A 26,554-nucleotide genomic window follows, 5' to 3' on the forward strand; every position below is an offset into this window, starting at 1 on the left:
GGATGAGGAAAAGGCTGAGGTACTCAATGCCTCCTTTGCCTCAGTCTTTAACAGGCAGACCAGTTATCCTCAGGGTACTCGGCCCCCTGAGCTGGAAGACAGGGACGGCGAGCAGGATGAACCCCCCATAATCCAAGAGGAAGCAGTTAACGACCTGCTACGCCACCTGGATGCTCACAAGTCTATGGGGCCGGATGGGATCTACCCGAGGGTGCTGAGGGAGCTGGCGGAGGAGCTCGCCAAGCCACTCTCCATCATTTATCAGCAGTCCTGGTTAACGGGGGAGGTCCCGGACGACTGGAGGCTTGCCAATGTGATGCCCATCTACAAGAAGGGCCGGAAGGAGGATCCGGGGAACTACAGGCCTGTCAGCCTGACCTCGGTGCCGGGGAAGATTGTGGAGCGGTTCATCTTGAGGGCACTCACAAGGCATGAGTGGGACAACCAGGGGATCAGGCCCAGCCAGCACGGATTCATGAGAGGCAGGTCCTGCTTGACCAACCTGATCTCCTTCTATGACCAGGTGACCCGCCTAGTGGATGAGGGAAAGGCTGTGGATGTGGTCTACCTGGACTTCAGCAAGGCCTTTGACACCGTCTCCCACAGCATTCTCCTAGAGAAGCTGTCGGCTCACGGCTTAGACAGGTGTACTCTGCGCTGGGTCAAAAACTGGCTGGACGGCCGGGCCCAGAGAGTTGTGGTGAATGGAGTTACCTCCAGTTGGCGGCCGGTCACGAGCGGTGTTCCCCAGGGCTCAGTTTTGGGGCCAGTCTTCTTCAATATCTTTATCGATGATCTGGATGAGGGGATTGAGTGCTCCCTCAGTAAGTTTGCAGATGACACCAAGTTGGGCGGGAGTGTTGATCTGCTCGAGGGTAGGAAGGCTCTGCAGAGGGACCTGGACAGGCTGGATCGATGGGCCCAGGCCAACTGTATGAGATTCAACAAGGCCAAGTGCTGGGTCCTGCACTTGGGCCACAACAACCCCATGCAGCGCTACAGGCTTGGGGAAGAGTGGCTGGAAAGCTGCCTGTCGGAAAAGGACCTGGGGGTGTTGGTCGACAGCCGGCTGAACGTGAGCCGGCAGTGTGCCCAGGCGGCCAAGAAGGCCAATGGCATCCTGGCCTGTGTCAGAACTAGTGTGGCCAGCAGGAGTAGGGAAGTGATCGTGCCCCTGTACTCGGCCCTGGTGAGGCCGCACCTCGAATACTGTGTTCAGTTTTGGGCCCCTCACTACAAGAAGGACGTTGAGGTGCTGGAGCGTGTCCAGAGAAGGGCAACGAGGCTGGTGAGGGGTCTGGAGAACAAGTCTTCTGAGGAGCGGCTGAGGGAACTGGGGTTGTTTAGCCTGGAGAAAAGGAGGCTGAGGGGAGACCTCTTCGCTCTCTACAACTACCTGAAAGGAGGTTGTAGCGAGGTGGGTGTCAGTCTCTTCTCCCAAGTAACTAGTGATAGGACGAGAGGAAATGGCCTGAAGCTGCGCCAGGGCAGGTTTAGATTGGACATGAGGGAAAATGTCTTTAGTGAAAGAGTGGTGAAACATTGGAAGAGGCTGCCCAGGGAAGTGGTGGAGTCCCCATCCCTGGAGGTATTTAAAAGACGAGTAGATGAGGCACTTAGGGACATGGTTTAGTGGACATGGTGGTGTTGGGTCGACGGTTGGACTCGATGATCTTAGAGGTCTTTTCCAACCTCAATGATTCTATGATTCTATATCATGTCCACCTGCAGTCACTGAAAATCTCATAATACCTTCTGTAAGTATCTAAGTGTTGGTGTCCTGGTCAAATTTCTATGTAGGTAGTAGCATTTAATTGCGTGATTTGTTTGCTCACCAATTTGAATTGCATTTGTTATTTATGTTTGATTATGACTCATTATATAGGGTTATTAATCCACCACTATAGCTGCCTGCATATTCACTCCTGCCGAGTTGTTAATTGTCTACAAAAGGAAACTGTACTGCCTAAGAGACCAATTCCTTCCTCCTCTGTCATCAGGTTTTCTCAGTGCCATAAGTAAGCCTAAATAATAACGTTAACACAGACCTTAAGTGACTGAGGACAGTAATGTGTCCCTGCTATTAAGCAGTCCTTTGTGCAGGCTGCATACATGTGCCTGTGCTGCTTGCTTTCTGTTACACGCCAGCTCTAACGTGAGGGCCTGCTTGCCTTTGACTTGCACGTGTTTTGGCAAAAGCTTGAGTTTGGGCAAAGTCCTCATGCAGGATTGTTATCTTACTTTCTAGTAAAATATAAAGCACTTTATGTATCGTTTATACTCACAAAATCTCACTCCTGAGAAATTTGGTATTGAAAAGGTATACAAGTAATGTTATGTTATACATCAATTCCATTAAAAGCTCCACAACTGAATACCGAGTTTGTAAAATGAAGTGGGTCAAGTGGTTAGGAAGTGCCCAGATGAACGTAGTGTGTATAGTACGGCTCTTTTGCGGGTATGCATTGTGATGCATATAGTTTTTCTATAGGACCCATTCCTTATTTAGTGCTCGTTTATTACTGGTACTTATAATACTTATTTTTCTCTTTGCTACTCAGTGTGTGGCATTGAACCTTATTTATTGTAAGCCTTTTAATTCATGTTTGGAAAACAAAGCTATTATCTTGGAGCACTTTTGTGCCATTGATGATTAGTGGTCTGAATAATTAGAACTATTAATAAGTGTTCTGCTGGAAACTTCTGTAATAAGGCAAATAGAAGGTATCATCTCCTGTTCACTCAGAGGAACAGATACAGAGAGAAATTTAGGTGAAAAGACTCTACCAATGCTAGTTCCCAAATTAAGAGCTGTGGGATCTGACCTTTTTTCAGAATATTCAGCAGTATTTCGTGTGTGCAAGGCATGCTGAAAACTTGCATTCCTCCAAATTCAGAGGCACAGAAAATGCAATTTCAATGGCATGCCTCACTTCACATAAACTATCCTTACTACCCAACAGCAAAGTGAGGCAACTGAGACAGGAGTTCTGTATATAGTACTGTTACAAAGCTTTTCCGTAGTAAAAGTAGGTCCATCATTTTGTGCTCTTGAAGAAGAAAATAATCTTTGGGGGCAAAAAAAAGGATTACCGGCATATGGTGCCCAGCCCTTGATAAAACCAATGAGGTGCTTCTGTCTGGCCCACTACCTTTTCTGCCAGAGGAAATAGAAGTTGACGCAGTAAATATCATTGAGACAAACAGAAACCCTCTCCTTTGTTCCGAGAAATCATGGAAAGAGCTAGCTGAACAGTGGCTGCTGTCATTCTTGCCACAGGCTGTTAGAGTACAAGGCAGTTCCTGTGGCTGTGATTCTGGTTGAGGAGTTGCTGAGATCTACCACCTCTATTGTAGTTGAAGATTGTAGCATGATGCATATGCACAGGTTGGAAGGGTGACCAAAAGTGGCATTTCCTAACGTTGGATTGCTAGATTTTATGAACATTATAAGGTAACTTTAATGTTTTTGATTTCCATGGTTTTTATAGTTGCAAGCTCTATACACCTCTCTCCAGTTCTGTAACTTGCAGCATAGTGACAAGTGAGTCAGCCAGCATGTGGATCAAAAGCAGGACTGGAACTTCAGATACCGCTTTGGTTTCAGCTAAAAGTAATTCGTAAATGATACACTGTTGTCCATTGTATTGCAATTCTATATGAAGAACTGCTTCGGAGGTAGATGGGAGTTTTTGCTGGTGGATTTATGATGGAGAAATTCTATGACTTGGGACCGTGAATTATATTGTAGGTTCTTGAATGGAGCATCCAGATCCTTTCCCTCTTTTTTTTTTCTCATGTCTTATGTTTTTCAAACTGGTATAGGCCTTTCTCATGTTTGTTTGCATGTTACAGCTCCATGCTTCACTTATCTTTGCCAATGTCTGTCTTCCTTCAGAACACTATAGGCTGTTGTAGAAAATGAAGAAAATATTTCTTAACTGTATTTCAACAAAACAAAACAACCCATATAGCTTTGGCTATCTTCATGCTTGCAAGCAACCAGATTGTTTAGTCTGAATTTTTTGAAGGTAGCTCAACTATTGGCAGGCAGAAAGGGTAGCAAATCTTATCTTTAACAGTTAAAATTTGGAAAAGATGCATGAAACTAAACTAAGCTTTCACAGTGAAAATGATACTAAATCTTAGTGTAAGCTTCTCATCACACCAGTATTACTGTTATGTTTTCCCTCCTTCTGCTTCTCTCTTTACTCACCCTAATGCGCGAATGAATGCTTGAAAATGTGACATTACATAATGTGATTTTTAGGGATGTCTGCTTTTTCAACCCTGAGATAAAAAGGGTTAGAAGGAACACTGGTAAAATTTTTACATCTTAATCTATCTTTCAGCTCATATATGCCCACTAAGTAAAGTGAATCTACTTTAGGCTTTTTTTTTTAAAGGTGATTATTCTGTGTATACTAATGGTACTTGAGTTATTAAGAATCAGTTGAAGAAGTTATGGCAGGAATTACAAAAATTTAAAAGTATCTAGACTAGGTCCAGAGAGTTAATGTCTCAATGAAATCAACTGATGACCTTCTAGAGTGTAGATGATGGAGTATAAAAGTCTGTGGTTGGGTTATTCATAGATGTAGGGGAGTGTTGATGTTTCTGTAACAGTTTAGTTTGTTTTATCTCTTGCTGCATTAAGCACAGCTCAGACTGGAGGAAATAGTGGCTTGATTGCTGAATCATTTCTGTAGAAGTCTGAAATTTCCAATTGACAAGGCCAGAAAATACCTTCTGAAAGAGCCTACTTGTCCTGTACCAAGTATTGTTTCCATGGACTTGTAGTGAGAAGAACAGTGCACAAGCTTTTTTTGACTTCCCAGGCTCCATGCCCCTCCACCCCCTTACGTTACTTCCCTAACTGCATTATCTTCTGGCAGCTAATGCTTAAGAAGCCTGGCTTTGATCTGGCTATAATGAATTTGTACACTGTTCTGCTCTGAATAACGCTGGAGCTGTACAGTAATTGCATGGGTGACAAATGGATATTGCTTGCTCAGTCTTGCTTAAGCAAATAGTACTTTGTGTTTGAGTCTGCACATAAATAGAAGTAAACTGTGATGCCACAATTCATGGCTTTTGTCATATCATTGACATTGTGCTATTTTTCACTGTGGCGAGTATGGAGGCATTTACAGACTTTAAGTTGAGACTGGATACTATCACGTATAAAAATCGTAGAATGATAGAATGGTTTGGGTCACAAGGGACCTTTAAAGATCATCTTGTCCAACTACCCTCACCGTAAAAATTCCTTCCTTATATCCAGTCTAAATCTACCCTCTTTCAATTTAAAATGATTGGCATATATCTACTAAGGTATCTGTCCTTCCTCTACTACAAATACATACAATCACTCTGAACTTGTATTTGATCCTTTTGTATCGCCAAAGATGTGCAGGAGTATATGTAATGATGTGACTTTAATATCTGACTGACCACATCCTGTCTTTGTTTTTTATTTCTTTAAAACTGGATGCTAGTCTTGTTCAGAGTAGTGGGCAATAAAAGAAGCAACTGTTGAATATTATTTTTTGTTTTCAATGTTAAGTGGCTGTGTGTGTCATTTAATGCACAGCTTTAACCACCGAATACTAACCTTTCACAAACTTCCGCTTAGCTGCATTTATGAAACCATCTGTGTCTTATTACTGTTAACAAAGTCAAGTTTATTGATGTCATGTTAAACAGTGAACTATTACTGCCTTCGTTTTATGTTCATACCTGAAACACAGTGAGATTATGTGGCTTGCCTATAATCGATAAAAAAGTCACCTACAGAAACAGGTGTTCCTTAGTTCTAATTGGTGTCTTGTAACAAGATGCTCCTCCTCTTATGATTCCCATATTTTCAGATAACTATGGTCATGATTAATTAACTATGTAAGATTTCAGGGTATAGATTTGATGTCATATGATACAGCAAGAGAATGTTTTGTTTGTTTGTTTTGCTTGTTTGGGGTTGGTTTTTGGTTTGGGGTTTTTTTGTTGTTTTTTGGTTGGTTGGTTGGTTGGTTTGGGGTCTTTTGTTGTTGTGTTGTTTTGTTTTGGTTTTGGCTATGAAACAATTGGATTTTGGTCTCTTTCCTCATGATACAAAACTGTCAGTGCAGCGACTTGTTTGCAACTAACTCCAAGATTGCTTTTCCCCTCTGCAGATACACTTTCATACTTATGTCACAAGTCTGTAAGTTTAACCTTTTATAAATGAAACAGCATAAAAACATAGTTGCAATATAATATAGGGAATTTCTGCAGCAATAAAACATAGATTTTAAGAGGCCATTGCTTCTTAGCAGGACCAACAGTCTCTGCTGCTGAAAATAACCATAGAAATTTCAGGTTGAAATATTTTGTTGGCAGAATTGGAAAACAATCTTAAGAAAAGCAGTTTGCACTGTTCCACACACCAAACAGATATGTTAGCGCCTCACTCTTTTTTTGGAGTAGAACAGATGCTTCTCTGAGAGCTCATGTGTATGCACATACATGCAAACGCATATATTCCAGGACAGGGCAGGCTTGTGGGTGCCTATAGTGTTCAGCGAGATCTCTACTCATTTATACCCACCAAGTCTATGATTATTCTATGATTCTAAGTCAGTGCATGCATTCAGTCTACTTCAATCTTCAGCTTAAAGCATGAGGGTGAAACAGTTTCAAACCAGTTACTTCCTCCCTACAGCCCTGTCAAAAGTATGACAAACAGTTCCTGGACATGTATTTTGTTTTAGTTCCTATTATTCTTGAACAAAAGTATTGTATCAATAGAAAATAATTTACATTCAGCACCTATGATGTTGGCTTCACGTTCTCCTCTTCCAACGTTTGCTGTCATTACAAGAATGCTGTTTTACAGAAATCTGTTTCTACAGGAGCAGCTGACTTTTGTGGTGTCAATACCGGCTACTTCATGTAGAGCATTTTGCCGGGATTATTGAGGTGATTGTAAAGCCAAAATAATTCAAATACCTTAAAGGTCAATTTGATGCCAAGGTTATTTCTTATGCTTAAATCTAACCATCACTCACATTATTTAAATCAAGAACATCAATAATTAAAGATTGATAATCTGTCTTACTGGATCCTTCCTGGAAAGACAAGACAGGGATTCTTTTAATTTAAATGGACTTACAATTGTGATTTTTTTTTTTTTCTCTCTCTGTCTTTTTCCAATAGCGGCTCTGATTCGAGGGAATCGTAAAAACTGTGCTCAATTTTCTGGATCTCTTGATTGGTTGATCAGCAGATTAGAAAGACTGGAAGCCTCTTCTGGTATGCTTTTTAGTATTTTAACTTCCTTCTTTGACCAGTTTTTCATTCTTTAAAATTGGTGATAAACTTGTTCAGTCTATTTATCATTAAGTTCTTCCTATGAGAGAGTAAATTATATTAATAAAGTGAGATTTATAATTGTAACATTTTTACATATTGATTTCAGTTGTAGTTCTACCTTAAGTTCTGGCAGTCTTTCCTTTTCCTAGGCCAATTGGTTGTAATGTTATCTTTTAATTCAGGCAAACCAACCATTTGGCGAAACAGTTGTTCTACAGTTTCAGTTGTATTGTTGCTTTCTCTCTAATTCTAGTACCTTCTCTTCCCTTCTCTTTGGAAGTCTGCATGTGTTTCAGGATTTGCATCAAACTAAATATAATTATAAACCGTATGGAATGGATATAATTTGTCTCTTCTTGAAGGACTGTAGTGGTAATGTAGGGAAGTTCATGTATTCTACTTGAGTATGCGCAATAGATGGGTCTTCAGAAAACACCTATATGTTTGCATGTAACAGTGTTACCTCCTTAATACATACACATTCCCTTTTTAATCACCTCTCTCACTCCTGAGGTCTGAACTTCTGTTGAAGTTAATAAAAAGTAGCATGCCCGAAACACATTTATGATTTGAAAATCTGGGAATTCTGTCTCACTTTAGACACAAATTCTTTAAGCTAGCTTATTTATTTTCTTTGTCATTACCTAATGTCTTATCTTCCTTCTGAACCGCTATGTTAACCCCTTAGTGTCCTGGAGATGCAATTAGTATCTGTGTTGCTCAAAGTGAAAGTAAATGAAGTTATGCTGAGCTGTACTGTACTTCTCACTGAAGTGGTGATCCTGGATTCTGTTTCCTTGGAAACAATCTGTTCTCCGTAAACCTACTCTGCCAACCAAATACATTGTATTTTTAAGTTTCTAATGGATTTAAAAAAAAAATACTGCAACTAAACTTGATCAAAAAAACTCTCTGGACTATATTGGAAACATATACTTTTTGAACAGAATAAGAAATAAGCAGTATGAACACTGCACGTTAGGTGAGTGCAGATAATATCTTAAGAATTTTTTTTTGTGATATATAATTCCTACTGGCATTGACAGCTTGTAACTGTGTACCTCTTTACTGTCTTAAATGTAGTTATTAACATGACTGTAGTCTATAACAGGACCTTAAAGGTGGTTATCTGGATTACCACCTTTGGCATGTGCTTATTTAAAAAAAAATAGTCTTCAATACTTAGAATAATTATTTTGTCATTTTTTAACAATACTACTCTATTTTCTTTAAAAGTATGTGTTTGAAACATGCCACTGTAGTTTGATTTTGTAAAAAGATGGTAGACAGATCTCATTGCATTAGAGAACCTCTGCTAGGTGTATCTCAAAGTTACTGAAGAGATACTAGGACTATGTTTCTGGAATTAATAGTGTTGATTTAATGGGTGATACTTCAGTCTCTTGCCCCATTTTACTGACATAAATACAAACTTTTTCTTTTTTTCTTACATGAAGATTTAATTACTGTTCTTTTCAGCGTGAAAATATGCCAAAATTATGTCGTCTAGGCATCTGAACAGTAGACAGTACTCAAACTTGGTCCCAGCAGCTAAGAAATGAGATTAAGTAAAGTGATTAGTTCTGGACTCTTAAGACTGATTTTTGACTCTTTTCAAGCATGCTTTTCATGATGGTGATTACATAAAGATCAAAAACCAAATACAGTTGGTAAGAAATGTCACTGCAGCCTGATCCCCACCTCTCTTGTTTTTCAAGATTAGTAAAAGTATTTATTGGAATAAAAAAACATGCGGAGTGTAAGGCCAGTGTTCTAAATTTTATTCTTACCAATGTAATACTTCTTGGAGTTCTACAGGTTACAGCAGTAACTGAAAACATGGATCTGATGTGGTGAGATCTTTTAATATCTGATTTGCCAATTAAGTGAGTCATAGGACACAAGAATAAAGAAATTATGAAAAACATGAAATAAGAAAAATGTTAACAGCTCCTTACAGAAAGCTTTATTTCGCACATTCACTAGACAGAAAAGTTAAACAACAAGCAGGAGCTCAAAGTCTAAATTAAGCTCTTATACCTGATAAGGAATTTGCCTTGCAAATTATTCCTCCCTGTAACTAAAAGTGAAGAGGGAAATATAGAAATATAAATAATACAAATTGGAGAAGTTGTACATGTTAACATATGACATAACGCAGTAAAAGCAAGTTTGGTTTGAGACATTTCAACTTTTTATATAGGTCATTAACATAATCTAGACACATATAATTTTTTTTGCCATTATACAAATCTTAAGTTGCACTACTAGAAGGAACCGCTAACTGTTTGTAAGAAATGTATTGGGAATATACCTTCTAGTATAGAAGTTGAAAAAATTCTATGTTTTAAGTCAATAATGAGTAAAAAATAGTCCTGTGGAGAGAAGAATTGTAAGCAACCAAGAAGCTAGACAATTTTGTAATGCTTCTGCTACCACAGGCAATCTCAATTTCTATAGTTTGTTTCATTTTTTTAATAAATGTTAATATACTTCTAATTTATATTTTTCTTTGTAATTTGAATATAAGAACATTGCAGTATAAATATTTGTGATGTCCTGTATAATTTGTATTAATCTTTAATGCTCAGAGCTGTAGTCCAACCAATTTAATAGAACCTCTTGTATTAAATGTAGTAGTATTTTTACTGTAATAGCAGATAGAGACTTGTCTTAACCTGTCTCTTTTTTATTGCCTGGTTCTAGCTACTGTAACTGATATCCCTTGTATGATATTCTTTGATCTTCTGTTTCTGGTTCATGTTTATCTTTTCACAGTAGATGTAGGTATCAAGGTGGATTTCAGGAGCTAAGTATTAATAGCACAGGGAAGGTATTTTGAATCCACTGCAGGAAGAGCAACAGATTTGAAAAATATTCCATGTGTAGCGATTGCTGTGTTTTAAATTTTTATTGTCTGTTTTTTTCATCTCTCTCTAGTTCACGTGTGCTTTGCTTTGTCATTACTATTAATACATATAATTTCCCCTCCCTCCCCTCTTCTGTTCTCTGCTCTCACCCAGCTGGAGCTGTTTCAGAGTTACAGACTAAGAAATGTTTTCTAGTTGCAGTTGTGACTGTTTTGCATTATATATAATATTTGTTACTGTTTTGTTGGAAGATGGCCTCTTGAGAGTCTTTCAAGCCTTGTTTTCTGTAATTATGCTACACTAAGTTCAAAAGGCAGGAAGGTTTGTAGTCAGACCAATGGGCAGGGTAGTTGCAACAACAGTGAGAACAATGTGACACACCTTTCCAGTTACATATTTGTAGTTTTTTCCCATCATCTTGTTTTAGTGTTGTGTGTTGTTTCATGAGCTGGGACGAACATAATAATCTTCCTTTCAATAATAATTTTTCATTGACTAAAGAGTTGTCCACAGGAATTAAAATTTCCTTTCCCATCCTGTTCTTCCCACTCCTGACTCATACTTCTGCCATAGATAGATGTGTCCTTGGATTCATTGACGTCTTAAGGGAGGAATGCCAGGAAGGGAAGATGTCCCCCATTGTAAAAGTTCTTTGGTTTATATTAGACTGGTAGACATTTGAGAAGAAATGTCATAGGTGTAACACAGTTGTTCTCATCAGCCTTTTACTGTGGCATTAATACATAAGAAATATCCTGCTATTGCTGAGTATCCCAAGTAAAAATTGGAGTTGTCTCAGCTGCAGATCACCATTTGGCATGTATTATCACATTTCTTACCTCAGTAGTCTTCAAAGGATCAGCAACAGCCATGAGAACAGATGTGTCCTGTAGTAAACAAGGCAAATAAGCTGTTTGTGTTCCCCTCAGCTTTGTCATTAAACATTCATGTGCATTTTGTTTATTTGCCATAAATCTGTTCCTGAGATGAACTGACCAACAGCACAGGAAAATACTGTCAAATGTCAGTGGTAGGAGTGTTCTCCCTCTCAGAGCCAAGGGTGAACTGCCACGGCGTTCACTAGCTGATTGGCAAGATCTGCAGTGGGTAACTGCGGTTGCAAAGAGCAGTTATACATTGATAGTTCTCCTCTTGGAAGTTTTTTCCTTTGTCTTGGGGCAAGCAGAGAGTTTAGAAGTCAGTTATTCTTTTCTTGGGATGAAGGCTGGTATAGAGACTTTGAGGCATTTGCCCGTGTAAGCCCATCTAGTCAGCAATGTTTCATAGAAGTATTTTTGCAGCATTTTGTTTCATGTTTTTACTGCAGAACTATGGCTTTAGGGTGGGGGGACCTGTTTCACTATGCTATTTCTTCCTACTCCTGGCATGCACCTAATCTGTTTCAGCCGTGGCATGTTTGTGCTCTGAATGCTTCAGCTGCTCAAGATAGGAGGCAAAAAGAGCATACGAGGCTAAATCTGTATCACTAGTTTAGTTCTCAGCTGGTGTTACAGACAGTTAGCTGCTCATAGCACTGGTGTCTAGTTAGAGATTTGCTGATCATCCTATCACTGTAGCTAGCATATTACATGTAGAGATCCTAACCAAATAGATCTCCTAACTGAACATTCATGTTGGTTTACATTATTGTTAGGGAAACCTGCTCTGCAGATGCTGTGATCTTCTTGCTTTCATGAACATTAGAGTAACAGAGAATTTAACTGAAACAAGCATTTAAAAAATGGCAAAATCGCAGGCTAGATCTTTCCTCCACGACAGTCCACTTTGGTATGAGAGCACTCATCTAAGGAGAATGTTCTCACAATTATGCAGTTGCATGTGATTTGTCTGCAACCTTCTTAATTTCAGTGTACTTCCCCAGTTGTTCATGGTGAAATTATTTCCTAAGAGACCTAATTTTACATCTGAAACTCTCAGGGCTAGGATTTTCAGAAATAATTCAAAACGTTGTGCTCAACTTTTGGAGGTTCAATATGAAATTTGTTACAACAGCTCTAAAAATGCTGTGTTACACGGTTTCTGTTATGTATGCATTTTTAAAAATTAATCTCAAAGTAAAAATAAGGTTTGAAAATTAAAACCTAAATGTTTATGATATTATAGTAAGGTATGAGATGAATTCTGTAAACTGCAAAGTAATCTGACATTGTAGTTGTACTGCATAATGAACCTCATGACATGCTGCAAAAATTCTGAAGGTACTAATATTTGCAGTGCTTGTTTGTCCCGAGTTTTCTTCTAGGAACTAGGCCACTTGAACTTGTTCCCCATATGTTCTGGTAACATAACTTCTATGTTGCCTCCAAGACTGATTTTATAATTAAGACTTTTTCTGGTTTTGACGGAGTCAGTTATACAAGATGCTAATTATGCTGTGCTTTAGTTAACTCGAGAGGCACAGTAGGTTTAGCTTTTAGTATGTAAACGTGCTCTTGTAATTTTATGCGGGATGCTTGCTTGCCAGATTTTAAGCTTTATATGGCTTGATTGAGGTGAGGATATTCACAGTTTTAATTTACAGTGGTAGATCTACAATAGGGAGAAATACTGGATTATATTACACCTTTTAAATAAGAATACCTGGCTGCATATATTCGCCTAAAATAATTAATTCATTTTCTAAGGTAGAGTGTTTGTGAGGAAGAAACACCACACTCTGTCAGTGACACCAAAATTAAGTTCACCTTCAACATTGAAGTTGTTAGCTACATCTCCTGCAGGTGTTTTCTTGAATGTGTCACAATAAAGATCTGATGCCATAAACTATTATCAATAAAACTCCTTTTTTCACTTTTTTCTTACCCTTGAACTAAAGATGTCATGTAAACAGAATAAAGGCATTAAATATATAAACAGCAATTGTTTGCACTGTACAATTGTTGATTGTACAAATTAGATTAGCAATCGATTCAGTTCCTGATCTTCACCGAAGTTAAAGAAAGAAAATGGAGATTTGTCCAAGTATAAATGTGTCTGAGAGTAGACCATGTTAGAAGTGAGATATCACAGGTGCTGAGTGAATAATGCAATAATGCTTCAGCTGTCTCTTCAATGTATAAATTAAGATTAGATTAGTCTTTCACTCTGAAATATATTCCAGATGGGCTTAACTAGTCCTTCTGAAATTTTAAAGGCATTAAAACATACGTAATAAAAAATAGAATAGGGCAAGTTAATAATTTAATATCTTCCAAGTGAAGATTTTTGGAACCAGATAATATCAGGTTTTGAGTATTTTTTTTTTTAAGGGCATGCATTTTATTCTAGTATTCTACAGGATGACATTAGAAGAGTCAACATGTTGTCCTGAAAAGATATGCTTCCTTTCATCTGTTATTCATTAAGAAAGAATTTTCACTCATCTTTATCATAAACTCTGCATATCATACTGTTTGTAATATTTGTATTAAATTCGAACACTTCCTGCTTTACTGCCTTGAGCAACTCCGATGAAATTGGAACAGGTCCAGTTGTCTTTAAGTAGACAATCTAAACAATCTAAAAGTGGATCAGTCCAAACAGACATTGTACATTCATATGCAATTTTTTCTGAAATAGAGGGAATTTGCCCTTAGAACAAAATGTGTTTGATTATTAGCATTCAAATGCTGCAGTAATTGAAGAAGTTGCTGTGGCAGCTGGGTCTAATTGATAATGTTCATTTATTATTGAATGTTTACATCTTCAAAGTATTTTTACTTCCGTTATTGAAAAGGTTAAGACTAGAAAATGAACCCTGTATACTATTTTAAGACAAAATTAAGATTATGAATCTGCCTACACAAATCTGAAAATTCCAAGGTTATGGTCACCACACTTACATTATGTGGTATCATTTCATATCAGATTACTGTTTATACTGTTAAAAGTGTATTTCACTGCTACGATGAGAGGTGGCAAATTTTAAATTACCAAGTTTTGAATGTAGTGATTTCCCTTCGTTCCCAGGTCACTGTTGCACACAATAAAGTTGTTGATCTTGTTACAGATTACCCCTCTAGATGGAGGATCCTTTTGTAACACTTTTCTTACCTTCCTAGGTACTTTTACCACGTTCAAGTGACCCCTGACTGTGTAGTTGGCAGGCTGGGTGGATTGTGCTCCTGCTATGTTGCTACAGGGCATCTACTGCTTTAGCTTGCTCTCATGACTCTTAGATTTTTATCCTTTTTATCAATATTGTTACTGTCAATATTGGAAGTGTACATCTATTGCAGCCCAGATCATACCACTGCCAAATTCAGGTTTAACATGTTCTCTTATTTGTAGTTGAGACTTTCTGCTTATACCTTCAGGGCTACAGAATCACTTCAGGAGTTTGTGTCTAGTTCATTATATCGTGGTTGTGACTTTTTTTGGAGCCACCGCACAGAACAGGAAAATTGTCTACAATATCTATACAGGGTCACCTGCATTTTCTGTTTACATATGTATGACTGTCTTCAAACATATTAAAACACACACTTTTTTGGAAACCTGTTTACCAGATAAATCAAATTGTCACTGTATCTGTTGCTTTCCACCTTTACTACATTTCAGTCCTTGAGTAATCTGTACCCTTTATTAGTGATGGCAGCATATATTCCTCCAGGTCCCTGGAAGAAACATTAATGAGTATTGGGATAAAAGGTGATGGTGCTGTAGGTTGTCTGAGATGAAAACGAGAGATCTGAATGAAGTCAGATGACTGCAGCCATGACTGAAATCACTGGGTATTCCAATCCTCATTTTAATTCAGATTTTCTTGGGAAATAAAAAAAATAAAACTACCTTTCAAATAGCAAGTAATTTAAAAGTAACCATTGTCTCTTCTGGCAGAGTAACTTGGTCTTAACAGGGATGGGATTCTAAAATCTAAGTTTAAAGAAAAAATTTAAAAATCTTTGTTGACATATGACTATTCATAACATTCTTCATCTCTTTTTATCCCTCTGTGAGAAGTCTGCACAGCCCAATTTCTGTCCTTTATAAGATAATTTTTTGTTGTTTTTTCTTTATGAGGAGGTCTGCAGTTTCTTTGGTTGTGTTGGTCTTTTTGTTTTTAATAGAGCTATACCTTGATCCAAATGCAAGTAAGTGTAATATAAGTTTGTCTGAAATTAACAATTGAAAAAAAATAATTCATGAACTGAAGGTATTTTAGTCTTTGCTGGTGTGCAACAATGGAACATGTCCTAAGTCTACGAATGCATATCTTTGCATAGGTAGGTTATTTCTATAAGTTGTTAATGGTGTTTAATATTCCTTTCCTCAATAAGATACTTGGGAAATTCTCCAGATGGGATTTTCTGCTGAAAAGACAATAGATTAGACTTGGAACTCCTGGCCATTTATATTCCTCATAAATAATGGTTTTAATACCAGTCTGTAATTGTTTCATAGTTATTACTTATTTCATTGCTTTTCATTATTCACTGCATAAGCATGCATTTCATACTTAGCAGAAACAGATATATTGATTTCAACAATTTTTTTATACTCATTACTTTAAATTCTCTTCAGAGTTTCTGGTTTTCAGCTTTTCTTTTAATTTTCATTTGGTTGTCTCTCAAATGCTTGCTCAATTAACTTTTAATTTTTAATTTTTGCTTTGTGAGAGGCTTTATGATCAGTTAGTTATAATGTTCCAGACTATATTGTATTGTTACTCAGGAATTATTTACAAAAACAATAAATCAAAATACATATTCTTTTTACTTAAATTTGCATTTCTAATTTTTTTATTTATTGTTTACAAATTGAAAAGCTTGTTTTTATTGTTTACAAATTCAGAAAACCTCAGATGCATACTGAGGACAGTTATGTGGATGATCCACAATCTTTAAATTCTTAAATATTAGCTGTCATTTATTTATGATACACATTTTTTTCAGTGGTTTATTCAAAACCAGTGGAAATCTAACAGAAAAGCACTTGCTCCCCTCTGTAAGCTTTAGATCCAATCTGGAATGTTAAGGTGAGAGGGAGGCAGCTGATCAGCTGACTGTTTCAAATTTAATATTTCTGTGTCATAGAATCATAGAATTGTTTAGGTTGGAAAACACCCTTAAGGTCATAGAGTCCAACCATTAACCTAGCACCGCCAAGTCCACCACTAAACCATGTCCCTAAGCGCCACATCTACACGTCATTTAAATACCTCCAGGGATGGTGACTCAACCACTTCCCTGGGCAGCCTGTTCCAATGAAATCTGTGTTCAGTTAGTAGCTGTTCGGAACTTTTTTTTCTTAGCTGACCCTAGCCTTACTCAGCTGTAGCGGCTGATGATCTCTTCCTCACTAGGATCAAAGAAAGACCACAGTACTCTTACTGAGACAGCATTTTTTGTCTGATGAATTTTTTTTCCCACACCAAGGGGAGTTTACATTGCTACCATTTTTCTTTCAGTAAAAAAGAGCGTGGCAAAGAACAGAATACTCATGCTATGGATCTTGCTTTGCAAGGGTTAAGCTGAGTGAGTGGAGCCATGGCTTGAATACAGGGATGAAGACAGAATGATGAGATGTACAGGGCAAATAGGAATTGCCTGTCTCTAGGTTTAAGACTGCTTCTCAGCTTTCCCTCAGTGCTCTGACTTTTCTCATTGTGGCAACAGCTGTAGCAACTGATAATGATGAACTACATGTGTAGTATTTGTCTTTGCCAAATGTGGAAGATCCCAAAGCAAGTGGTGACTTGATCCAGTACACAAGGGAGCCCTGTTTTACTGCCCCACTGCAGGGAACCATTGCAAGGCTAATGATTCTTGATGGCAATGACTGCTGCTTTATTGGGACTGGAATTGCATTTAATTGAGGGGCCACTGGAGATTTAGTGGTTCTTTACTTCCTTGCACATCTTGGTTTCATGCTAGTTTCTATTTGTTTGCTCTTGTAAGAACATCACTGTGGCTCCCAGTATAGCTGTTACATACACAAAGAAAATTATACACAGTGGGCCAGTAGACTGGGAATTTACCTTTGCTCTCTAATTCAGAGGTATATGACTCTATTAGTGGTTCATATGGTTTTCTAAGGAAGAAATGGAGAACTGTAAATATGGAGAGCATATTTTATGTATATAATATGTATGTAGTGTGAAGTCGTCACCTTTAAGAACCACTGAAAACCAATATTTTACCCAGTTTGTTTGAATTTGTAAGTGTTGATCATCACATATTTATTATTAAAAATTCAAATTAATTTACAGATTTTTTCCTGTCCTTTCTGATTTTTACTACATTCACTTATTTTGGGAAATCTAGAAGTACAACATCAATCCTGTTTTGGTTTTGTTTTGAAACTAATCCATGTTGCTGAGCAATATATTAGGAAGTATTATATGCAGTTATGATTTTATATGCACTTTGAATAAATAATTTTTCTTCTTTTTCCCAGGAATTCTAGAGGTTTTACACTGTGTGTTGGTGGAAAGCCCAGAAGCTCTAAACATTATCAAGGAAGGACATATTAAATCAATCATCTGTCTTTTGGACAAACATGGAAGAAACCATAAGGTAGGCAAAGAAGAGACAAGTATATTTAGGTGAACATTTGTGAACAAAGCAAGCACGTTGTTCTGTGTAGAAGTTAGATTTCAAATACTTTAATACTCTATTCATAATTAGGAATGAAACTTTTCCTAAAAGGCATATAAGCAGTTTGAAGAAGCAAAGGGGAATGTTATCTTCTTTTTGATGAAAACGTTGATACACACTAAATCTCAAGGGAAGCAGGAAGAATATATCTTAATATTGTTAGGAGAATTTCATGATTGTTGTAAAATAACACTATGATGTTGGATGAATTACATACCCTTACATGTCTTCCAGTAACAAGGTATATAGCATTATATTGCCTGAAGTAACTCACAGTGATTATGAACTCTTTAGCATGAGTTCATAAGATGAAAAGAATCTTTTTTTTTTTCAGGTCTTGGATGTTTTGTGTTCTCTCTGTGTTTGTCATGGAGTAGCTGTGCGGTCTAATCAACATCTAATCTGTGATAATCTCCTGCCAGGAAGAGATCTGCTCTTACAGACACGCCTTGTCAACCACGTGAGCAGGTAAAAAGAAAAACAAAAAATCTGTATCTATGAACAAAGCAGAATAAAACTTGTGGTTAAAAGAAATAGTCACTACAGAAAACCTGTTTTACTTCCAAAACTTTTGTTAAGGTATTTTATTCTTACTAGGATTTTAAATACTCTTTGCAATATTGATTAGAATCAAAACATGGGTCAGAGAGAGCTGCTGCAGCTAAAGCTTTAAGTCTGTGAAACTGTAGAGTCTCTTCTAAAGATTCTTGTCTAGATCTAGCTGTGCTTTCAAAGTATTGTCAGCCAGTATCCTGTGATTGCCTTTATGTTTGTGATCTTGTGAGGATTTCCTAATCACCTTTGGTCAAAATCAAGAACTTAGTGCCAAACACCTTCACCAGTTTCTTAAACTAATGTTGATTTTGCCTGGGATATTTAGGGAGTGCCCTCACCCTTCCTCCCACTGGCAGAGTTGTAGAAGCTACCTTCCAGCAGACATTAATAACAAGATGAAGCTAGTAACATCTTAAACTAGCAAAGTAATATTTACAAAGTAAATGTTGATCCAGAGTTTGAATTTATGCTGAGGCAGAAGAATCTGGCTTTAAGTGAAGAATCGTGGGATCTTCCTCTGTCTCAAACTTATATTTTAAAAAGTCTCAATCATTAAGTGAGAATGAAAGTTGAAACATAGAAATAGTACTTATAATTCAGAGTTCATAGGATTTATTAGATGCGGAAAACCATAAAAATTCCACAACTGTCTATTATAAGGAGGCCTTTTCAAGTAAAGATAAATTCAAGTCTAAAGGTGACATTAACTTGACAATTTTATAGCTGATACATTCACTCATACTTTTCATAACCACATGTGACTTGGCTTGCCCCAACACATCCAGTAACACAGCAACATATATAACACATGGAAGGATGGTGTAATGGGATGTCAGCAATAAATTTGAACTGCTGATAAGCTAAAATCACTAATGAAAACTTCTGTTGTTAATGCATGAGAAGAAATTTTAAATGTATGGGTACTGATTGAGCTTCTGAGCTGACTTTGGATCTCGTACAGGGAAGGTAGAGCTGTCTTTCCTAAACATGGCTGTAGACAAAGCAAATGTAGTTAACACATATTTTTGCTCTGCATTAGAAAGTTGTGAATGAGATTATTCATATTCTTGCAGTTATAAGGAAAAAAAGATTATTTTTTCAGAAGTCAGAAAGACCAATGAAACACTGAAAACATTTAGTAATAGACTAAGAATTGTGTACCTTGCACCAAAAATAATTAGCAAAGGAATTTTCTAAGATATTGCTGTTGAATGTACTTTTCCAGGGGACTGGAAAACTCTATTCACAAGCCTCTATTTAAAAAGAGTAAGTTGGACGATTAGGTTGATTAAATTGTGGAGTCTGGACAAAGGCATACTAAAGCTGATACTGTGTTCAGGCAGAAAAGATTCAATTGGTGATCTTACCAATAACTTACAAATGACTTGACTTTTATGGAATGTAGCTTTTGTCAAACAGGTTTTGTTTATATTTTTAAGGAGATTAAATGTTTGACTTGTAACAAAGTGAAGAGTATCTATACTTAAACTTTTGGGAAAGACACCCCATATACTTCTAGAAGGAAAGTGTATTAGCCTTATGTGATAAAACAAGTTATTTTAGAAGCAATCAGATCAGTAAAGTCTGCTTTTATACTGACTCGTATTTAACAGCCCATATCAACCCTTCTTCCTCCCCCTGCATTCCCTACACCAGAAGGCATACAGTGAGCTGGGGCTGGCTTAGAGCTAAATTTTTGTTAATTAGGCAACTTGTATGTAGAAAGAAAATATTTATAGAAGTTACAACTCAATCAGTGGAGGGATGTGAAAACTAGATACATTGAGCCTAGAAGTCTAAAAGATTTTTTGCAATATGGGTAACCAACCATTGAGGAAACACACCTAGCATTGATTTTGGCTACTTCTGTGCTCTACAGCTTTAATTCAAGACTGGATGGCTTTCTTAATACAAAGCTGACACGGTAATGATTGTCTGGAGGCAGATTCCTTGGGATGAGATTCTAGATTCAGTATTATCCCAAAAATCAGATTAGAAAAGCATAGTTTTCTTTCAGTTTTTTTCCCTCGTGACCTTTAGATGTATGAGTCTACATATTGCTGTTTAACTAGTTATTGAATAAGCACAGTAATAGTTTTGCCTTTCAAGTATGCTTGTGAAGTACTTTAAAATCATTGGCAGTAGGAACATTGAATTGATATTAAGAATTGGTATAACCACTGCAAATTACTGAGTTACACGAAACTCGGAGTAAGGAAGGAAGAGGTACAAGAGAATTTTGAAATAGATTGACACTTTACTTTTGTATCTTTGTAAATGTTATTCTCTTGAATGGATAACCAGTGTTACAGGATGCAGTTTGCTATGTAAAATTAAACCTGCAATGTGTACTTACTACATTTCTATTAGCTGTCATTTTTGTAGGATTTAACATCTATTAAATGTTCAAACACATAAAATATTATTGGTGTGTGAGTGAGGATACTGTTTCAGTTAGTGAAACAAACACTTTTTTACTTTAACTGTATAGAGCATTTTTCACCAGAATAAATAAATAAATTACTTCTGTTGTTTTAATCACACAAAACAATCATGAAATTTGAGTTTAATGAAAAGTCTGCAGTAGTTCATCATGTTCTTGAGATAAGTTTTTAATAACCACTTTCATTCTTTCTGTTTAAGCATGCGACCCAATATCTTCTTGGGGATTAGTGAAGGCTCTGCCCAATACAGAAAATGGTACTATGAACTTATGGTGGACCACCTCGAGCCCTTTGTGACTGCAGAATCAACTCATCTACGAGTGGGCTGGGCTTCAACAGAGGGCTACTCACCATATCCAGGGGGAGGAGCAGAATGGGGAGGAAATGGTGTTGGTGATGACTTGTATTCCTATGGCTTCGATGGTCTGCATCTGTGGTCAGGTATTCTCCTTTTTTTGTTTGTTTGGGGTTTTTGTTTGGTTTTTTTTAAATACTAGAATGTTGTTTGCAATTCCAGTGAATTTGTTTTCAACAGCAGCGAAGTGAATTAGATGTTTCAGTTGACACTAGGAATATACAGAAACAGTACCCTATATCAGAATATGTTTTAAGTTGACAATCCATATTGAAAAAATTGTTTTATACAAAATAATGCAGATAGAATAATAATTTATGTTTCAGCCTGGGAATTATTTTTGGGTTTTCTTCATAGTAACTATAAAGATTTTTATTTAAAACATAAAAGGTGCAAAAAAGGAAGTCTGACAAACAGTCATCTGGATTTGTAATTCCTGTGCGATAGTGTAAGAACAGCCTGAGAGATTTAATTCATAGGACTCTCTCTTTTTTTTTCTTTTTTTTTAAAACAGATTTTTAATCTGGATCTTTAGTTTAGAAGTTTAGAAATATTTTAGAGGCGAAGAAGAATTTTAAGTATGCTTTTTGCCATACATTTTAAAAACAGATATTTTTCTGTAGTGATGTTTTATTTACGTACATTGAGACTGTTTATTGCAAGACTTGCAGAATCATATTCCTCGCTTGCACATGGTGTGATTGGTCAGGTATTAATCTTTAAAATGTTACTGGCCCAGCTTGGATCTATTCATTTAGATACTGAACTGAGTATCTAAAGTCCTTGTATTTACTGTTGACTCTGCAAATATCTTATTCTCTCTTCAAAGTGGGTTAGCTCAGCAAAATCAGAATAATAAAAAAGCAAGCTTGTTCTCTTTTTCTTAATCTTTTTCACATAATTTAACTTTTGTGAAAAGATTCCCAGATATAATTTGGAATAGGTAGTCCTACATGTGGACAGTCCTAAACTTCTTGAAAAAAGTTTCTAGTGTGGTTTCATCTTGGTGAAGAAAAATTTTTTCCTTTGATTTTGAGAGATTATTGGGCAACTGTAGAACTGACTGGAAACTGGGTTAGGCTCATTGGATTGGCAGTTCTTGCCACTGTGAAGATATGAGCAAGTTTTCTAAAGCTCCTTAGCAGACAAGAGAGACGTTTTAGTGAGTTAGCTGTATGCATCATTCAAGGTCTTTGAAGTTTTGAGGCGTTGTGGCTTGGTACTTGGGAAAGAATACAGTTTTACATTTCAAAAGACTTTTCCAATCAAAATAGCAATGGATTGTATTATTAAGTAATAACGTATCAACTGGAGTGGCATCTTAGGAAAGTAGCTGCCACTTTGCCTCTCATGTATAGTGAGAATTACTTTGGAACAATGATGCATAATTAATGATGTCATTAAAGCTGTGTCATAACTGAGCTTGTCAGATAAAGTAGTATTTCAAAAGAACCAGAAAATAATGAGCCAACTGAAATAAATTTTGTAGTTAGGGTCCCTTTTAGGGAGGAAACAAAAGATTACTGAAAATCAAAATTATTTTTCTACCCACCGGAAACTTTTTAATGAGAAATGTCACAAAAGAATAAATGAACAATTGTTTGTGGTTTTCAAGTCAATAATCCAGCCCAGTTAAAGTAAGTCAGACCACCTTTGTATATGCAATTTTTGCATATTAATCTCTGTTGTGGATGTGGCTGGTAGATTTGAAAAGACTTCTGTCTTCATTGACATTCTCATGTAACACATACCTCTGAAACTTGGAAGGACTTTAAGTAGTTCAGCGTTGAAAATCATGGCCTTTCTTCTTCTTCCACCATCCCAGGCTGCATCTTGGTAAGTCTCAGCAACGACATCTTTAAAATAATCTTCTGAGCATGAAGCATTTACTGCTTTAATGTATAGCAACAATAATTTCTACCCCTGAGTTTCTGTTCTGGACCAAGCCTTTACGAGAATCACATTTAATTTACATTTGTTTCTTCAGTCCTGCAATTACTTCTCTAATATGGAGAAGTGGAACTCACAAATTTTTAAAGCCTAAGGCCAGAAAAGGCACTTAGATCATTTGGTCTGACTATGTGCTCATCAAAGACCAGTACATATTTCTGTAACAGTCAGCCCTGCATTGATCCCAATAACCTATATTTGGCTAAATTTTAACATCTAAAAAGGCATCTAGTCTCATGTAGCATGCCTTAAGGAGATGAAGTATCCACTCTTCATTGATAGCTCTTTTAGAGTTTAGTTATCCCTGCCATTAAATAGTTGTCCCTTTCTGTGATTTATTTGAAGCTAACTCTCAGCTGTTGTGATGTTTTTCTCTGCTATTCTCTACTGTGCTCTGTGAGTTTTGGGATGTAGAGCTGGTAGAAGGTAGTTTCCTTGCAGGCCATTCCTTACGCTGTGACTGCTACTCTGGTTCTCAGCAGTATTTCCTATAGATTTCCTGATTTGTGAGGGGCCTTTAGGATTGCTCCATGTCATTCCCCTGTCCTTGCTCATGGAACTGACTATTCTTACAGCAACTGAGCTAAGGACATCCTGTCTTGACAGGGTGCAGGGGAGCAGCAAGAGCCTCTGAAAACTTTTTTTTCTTCCCCCCCACTGTACTGCTGACTGCCCTATCAAGGGGGGCAGATTGCACAAGGGCATCTGTCCTACAGTCTGCAGATTATGTGGCAGTATTGGGAAGTCATTTTCCATACGTAGAGTATCGGAAGTGTTGTTTTTTATTTTTCCTTGGGGTGGTGGTGGGGGTGTGTGTATGAAAATTTATCTGCAGAAGAATTATTGAGATTTTTCTTTTATTATTTTTGCTGCTGTTAAAAACATATGCCATCTTCATCTCCTTCTTGGAAATACAGTGCTTTTAGTTTAAGTAAGTCCTTCACGTTTACGGAAGTTGGACAGCATAGTTAAGAAGTTAGTGCTCTGTTCTTAATATGCATGGTTTATCTCTTGCAGACATTGCCTATCTGATTTTTGGAAAACGTGTCTAGAGATATTTTCATACAACTGTCATGCTTTTCCGTAAATTTGCTGTTGTAGGTGTCAGTAAATTTCAGAAACAGTCATTTCCTATTTCTGTATTCTATAGGTTATTTCTCTTGGGAAGCAGGTGTGCTTGTGTAAATGTAATTTGATGCAAGAGAGAATGATCCTTTAGAATTCATACAAAACTTATTAAAGAAAAATACATACATTACTGAATATGTATGCCTCAAAATTGCTGCTGTCTTTGTATATGCCAGAAAAATGCTGGTTTGCGGTTTGATTATGAAACTGGGTAGTATCATCTTATACAAGTTTGCAAGGGTACCATGATGTGGCCCTTAATAATAGGAAGTACCTTACTTTTCCTAAATAATTTACAGTACGAGACTTGTCCTTATCTTGAATAATGAAGCATTCTTTAGTAAAGTATACTAGGTTTCATATTAGATACTAATGGTTGTTTTTCAATTTGCACTTCTACTACTGTGAGGAATAAAGTTTAGTTTTCTTGGTTTTGACTGTTTATATGTGTATCAGTAATTATTTTCACTTACATTAAATGTAATTTAATTCTATTATTTATCATTAAAATAGCTTTGTAGATATGATTGTATGCTTCTGTTCACTGTATTGCAAGCTTAAAATCAGGTCTTGGATGTTATAGGTTAGATATTTATGTATTAATGTGTTTGTGCTCTATTGCTATGTCTTTCTCTTTTTTTAGTCTGCTGTGAAAACCTGTATGATTTTCAGAAGTTTTGCTAAGTGTGTCTCTCTACTTCCATAGGTTGTGTAGCACGAACAGTAAATTCTCCCAACCAACATCTATTAAGAACTGATGATGTTATTAGCTGCTGTTTGGACCTGAGTGCCCCCAGCATCTCTTTCCGGATAAATGGTCAACCAGTTCAAGGAATGTTTGAGAATTTCAACATAGATGGCCTCTTCTTCCCAGTTGTCAGCTTCTCTGCAGGAATAAAGTTAGCATCCTGTGTAGTTGGTTTCCCCCCCTCCCAGTCTCTTTTTGTTATCTGTGTATGTGAATAAGCTGAATATTTCCCTGGCTGTCTTTGCTCTCATTTCCCTTTCTGACATCTGCTTCTTTGGCACAGTTCCAGTTCTTGGGTAGTGAGAGCTACAAAGGAGTCCTGAAGAGATAATGCATCTGTTGTTTTTCAGCACACCAGTGTATTCAGGTGGTTTGCAGATAGACCTTAGAAACAGCTGCTTTATCATTTCTTAGCTGACACATTGCTACACATTCACTCCAGGACAGCGTTTGACCTATATGGGAAGAAAAACATCAGTCTTCAATATTAAAAATATATTTGCCCTAACTCACTTGTTATGAGGTAGTAACTATTATTATCTACATTATTGACACTTACCTTAAGAAATGGTGGCGGTACACTTTCTTTTCAGCAGGATGAGTTAGTATGAATTCAGTCAATCTGTATTCTGGTTGCTGTACTGGCTTTCTATAAAATTTCAAGTCACATTTGAGATGCCAGACTTCTGCTTCCCTGTATTGAATAGTTTGAGACTATAATATTAAAAAAGATTGTGTGATGTTCCAGCGGAGGGACCAACTTTAGCAGGACTGGCAAAGGTAAAGGCTGAAAGCTGATTTCTGTTGGAGACAGAGCAATGCTCTGTGAGGGATCATTCAAAGACTCTGGTGAGTACTACAGAAGCTAAGAGCTATCACACAGTGGGCATAGCAGCCTCTCCTTCCAGATGCGAAATGCACTTTAGACTTTGCCTTGGATAATACGGAAGATATAGTGTGGTAAAACTATAGACATGCATGCTATGAAATGCAAAACTATAAACCTGCATGCTTTATCTGTGTCATGAGGGAAATATTTGACAGATATTATTTGTGTGCTCAGTGTGTTTTTGGAGAGTGTTCTAGTATAGCATTGACAAAAATCTTATAAGATACTCAGTAAATAGAAAGGAGGCAAAATGTTTCTGTTGTAAGGCTAGTTTTTTGGGTGGTTTTTGATTCCTTCTGGATGGCAATGTTCTGGGAAGATTTTTCAATACTATATCATTGCTACTTCATGATCACCTCATTAATTGATTTTTTCAGTAACAAAAAAAAAAACCAAACACCATTTTGTAATGAATAAAAGAATGCTTTCCCCTAGGTTTCTACTAACATGACAAGTATATGTTTTAGGGAAGAAAATATGGGAGATTTTTCTATTGTGTCCTAAGAATTTAGTGTTCTGTGAGAGAAAAGATAGAACCGTATTCCATGGAGTTTTCAGGCTGATTTCTCAAATGAGAGAGAATGGAGAACTCCTCAACGGAGGCAGTTCAGATATGGTTGATTGATTACTCTGGGTTATAATCTCTGCCTTCTGAGACTTGAAAGGC

General features: G+C 37.0%; 1 protein-coding gene across 3 annotated transcripts in view; it reads left to right on the top strand.

Moving 5' to 3' along the window:
- Positions 1-26,554, top strand: part of RYR2 (ryanodine receptor 2) — a 457,875-nt gene that overhangs the window by 227,703 nt on the left and 203,618 nt on the right. For all 3 annotated transcript variants that reach the window (XM_076334184.1, XM_076334182.1, XM_076334183.1), the window contains exons 15-19: positions 7,195-7,290; positions 17,619-17,737; positions 18,153-18,286; positions 21,017-21,258; positions 24,957-25,149. In XM_076334184.1, coding sequence (XP_076190299.1) covers positions 7,195-7,290; positions 17,619-17,737; positions 18,153-18,286; positions 21,017-21,258; positions 24,957-25,149 — 784 coding nt within the window. The remainder of the gene's footprint in view (positions 1-7,194; positions 7,291-17,618; positions 17,738-18,152; positions 18,287-21,016; positions 21,259-24,956; positions 25,150-26,554) is intronic.

This window comes from Aptenodytes patagonicus, chromosome 3, assembly GCF_965638725.1.
Source record: "Aptenodytes patagonicus chromosome 3, bAptPat1.pri.cur, whole genome shotgun sequence".
Taxonomy (NCBI): Eukaryota; Metazoa; Chordata; class Aves; order Sphenisciformes; family Spheniscidae; genus Aptenodytes; species Aptenodytes patagonicus.